Source organism: Aplysia californica, unplaced genomic scaffold (genome assembly GCF_000002075.1).
Source record: "Aplysia californica isolate F4 #8 unplaced genomic scaffold, AplCal3.0 scaffold00240, whole genome shotgun sequence".
Classification (NCBI taxonomy): Eukaryota; Metazoa; Mollusca; class Gastropoda; order Aplysiida; family Aplysiidae; genus Aplysia; species Aplysia californica.
In genome coordinates, this window is record NW_004797510.1 from 40,114 (window position 1) to 41,895 (window position 1,782).

General features: G+C 39.6%; 1 protein-coding gene across 1 annotated transcript in view; it reads right to left on the reverse strand.

Annotated features, from left to right (window-relative positions):
- LOC101854641 (latent-transforming growth factor beta-binding protein 4) overlaps nucleotides 1-1,782 on the reverse strand; it is a 33,584-nt gene that overhangs the window by 12,789 nt on the left and 19,013 nt on the right. Inside the window, exon 4 of the mRNA XM_005100201.3 lies at nucleotides 495-609. Within this exon, the coding sequence (XP_005100258.1) occupies nucleotides 495-609 (115 nt within the window). The remainder of the gene's footprint in view (nucleotides 1-494; nucleotides 610-1,782) is intronic.

Here is a 1,782-nt window from a genome sequence, read left to right on the forward strand (position 1 = left end):
CCCCTCTCTCTCTCTCTCACTCCCTCTCTCCCACCCTCGTCCTCATCTTTGCTCTTACTCTCGCTCTCTCTCTACCTTCTATAAAGCTCGTCAGAAAATATTACCCACGACACACTTCTTTTTCATTATAGGAGCCGCGGGCTAGTGAGCACAATACAGTACGTGCTGAATTGTGGGAATTTTTTCTTATTTAACGTGATGGTTTGAAGGATTTGATCAAATATTATAGGTTATACTTATTCTGGCTTTCAAAATAACGAGTGCACGCCAGTAAGAGGTGCCCTCCTTTCAGTAACGGTATATATCACAAGGATATCTGGTCACAGACGTATACATCATTAATTGACATATTTTTGGTACCCCCTTTTCAACAGTCGTTATCTCATAATCCTTACCACATTTTCTGTCTTTTAAATGATCAGCCTGTGTCGACCCGCACGTTAGGCACTTTAACAGTAAAGAAAGGCTAAAAAATACATGCTTTATGGTCTCACTTGAATTTGTTAGGACCTTTACACTTCCACTCCTCGAGTGCGTTTTGATTGGCGGGGTCACTGATCAGTAGAGCGTGAAAGTAGTCCTTACTTCTACATACTTCGTCGAATTCGTCTGAAAAGAACAAACAAAAATGTAGGAATCAATCAATCAATCAATAAATCAATCGATCAATCAATCAGTCAATCAATCAATCAATCAAAAACGTTAAGATCAGTATGTAGGTAGTTTCGACTGCACATTGGACAAAAGATGCAAAGATGGATGGCAATGATTGAATAATGGACTTACATCCTCCCATCCCTGTCTGTCTGTCTGTCTGTCTGTCTGTCTGTCCGTCCGTTAAAAAGTGGATATAATTTTTTTTAAATAAAACCGTTCTCGACTATCCGTTTTGTTTAATAGTATAAATACAATATGCAACACAATAGACGATTCAATGCTACACAACAAAAAATTATAATTTTGAGAACACATTACTATACTAATCGCATAGAACGTTGTAATTTTAAGGTAGCGACTTATGAACCGTTGAAGTAAACAATTTACTTGAATCCAACAAAGCCAGTTACAACATTTGGCCAGAGACCACAGCAGTTCCAATAAAAATGGAGCCCACTTAACCTGAACTGCTGTCCTGCGGCATATTATCATTATTTATATAGAGTACTATTACACATGTACTTGATAATGGAGTCCATATATTATGTACAGGTCTTTCTTTGGAATGCTTCCCCATGGTATTTTAGCCACGGCTGTGCTATGGGGTGTGTCCCATAGATGTACACTATAGTACTACTAGATACAGTACGCCCCTCTCTCACCTTGCTGCGCGATGGCCACATTTGACAGCGGTGTCCGCCATGTTTTTTGTGGCAAGTTGTGTGAAGGAGTTCATGCTAAAGCAATGGGCTAGGCATGTTTTCTCTCTCTCTCTCTCTCTCATACGCGACAGGCGAGGCTTGGTTCTTGTTTATTTATTTTTGTTTACATGGGCGCCGTGGCGTACTATATCTAAATTACTAAATTGCAATAATACGGCGTTCTTTCTACAACTAGATCTACAAATAAATGTATTATTAAATAGATAGAGATAGAGATATGGGCTTTAAAAAAAAAGGTGGTTTATTTCTTATTGACCGAATCAAAGCGTATAGGGCCTATAGAACTTTTAAAAAGAAAGAAGTATGAAAAGATGTGGGTGTCATGGGAACCTCCCATAACCACTCCACCCTCTCTCTCCTCCCGAATCCAAATACCAACACCTCCCCCCCCCACCGCCCCCTT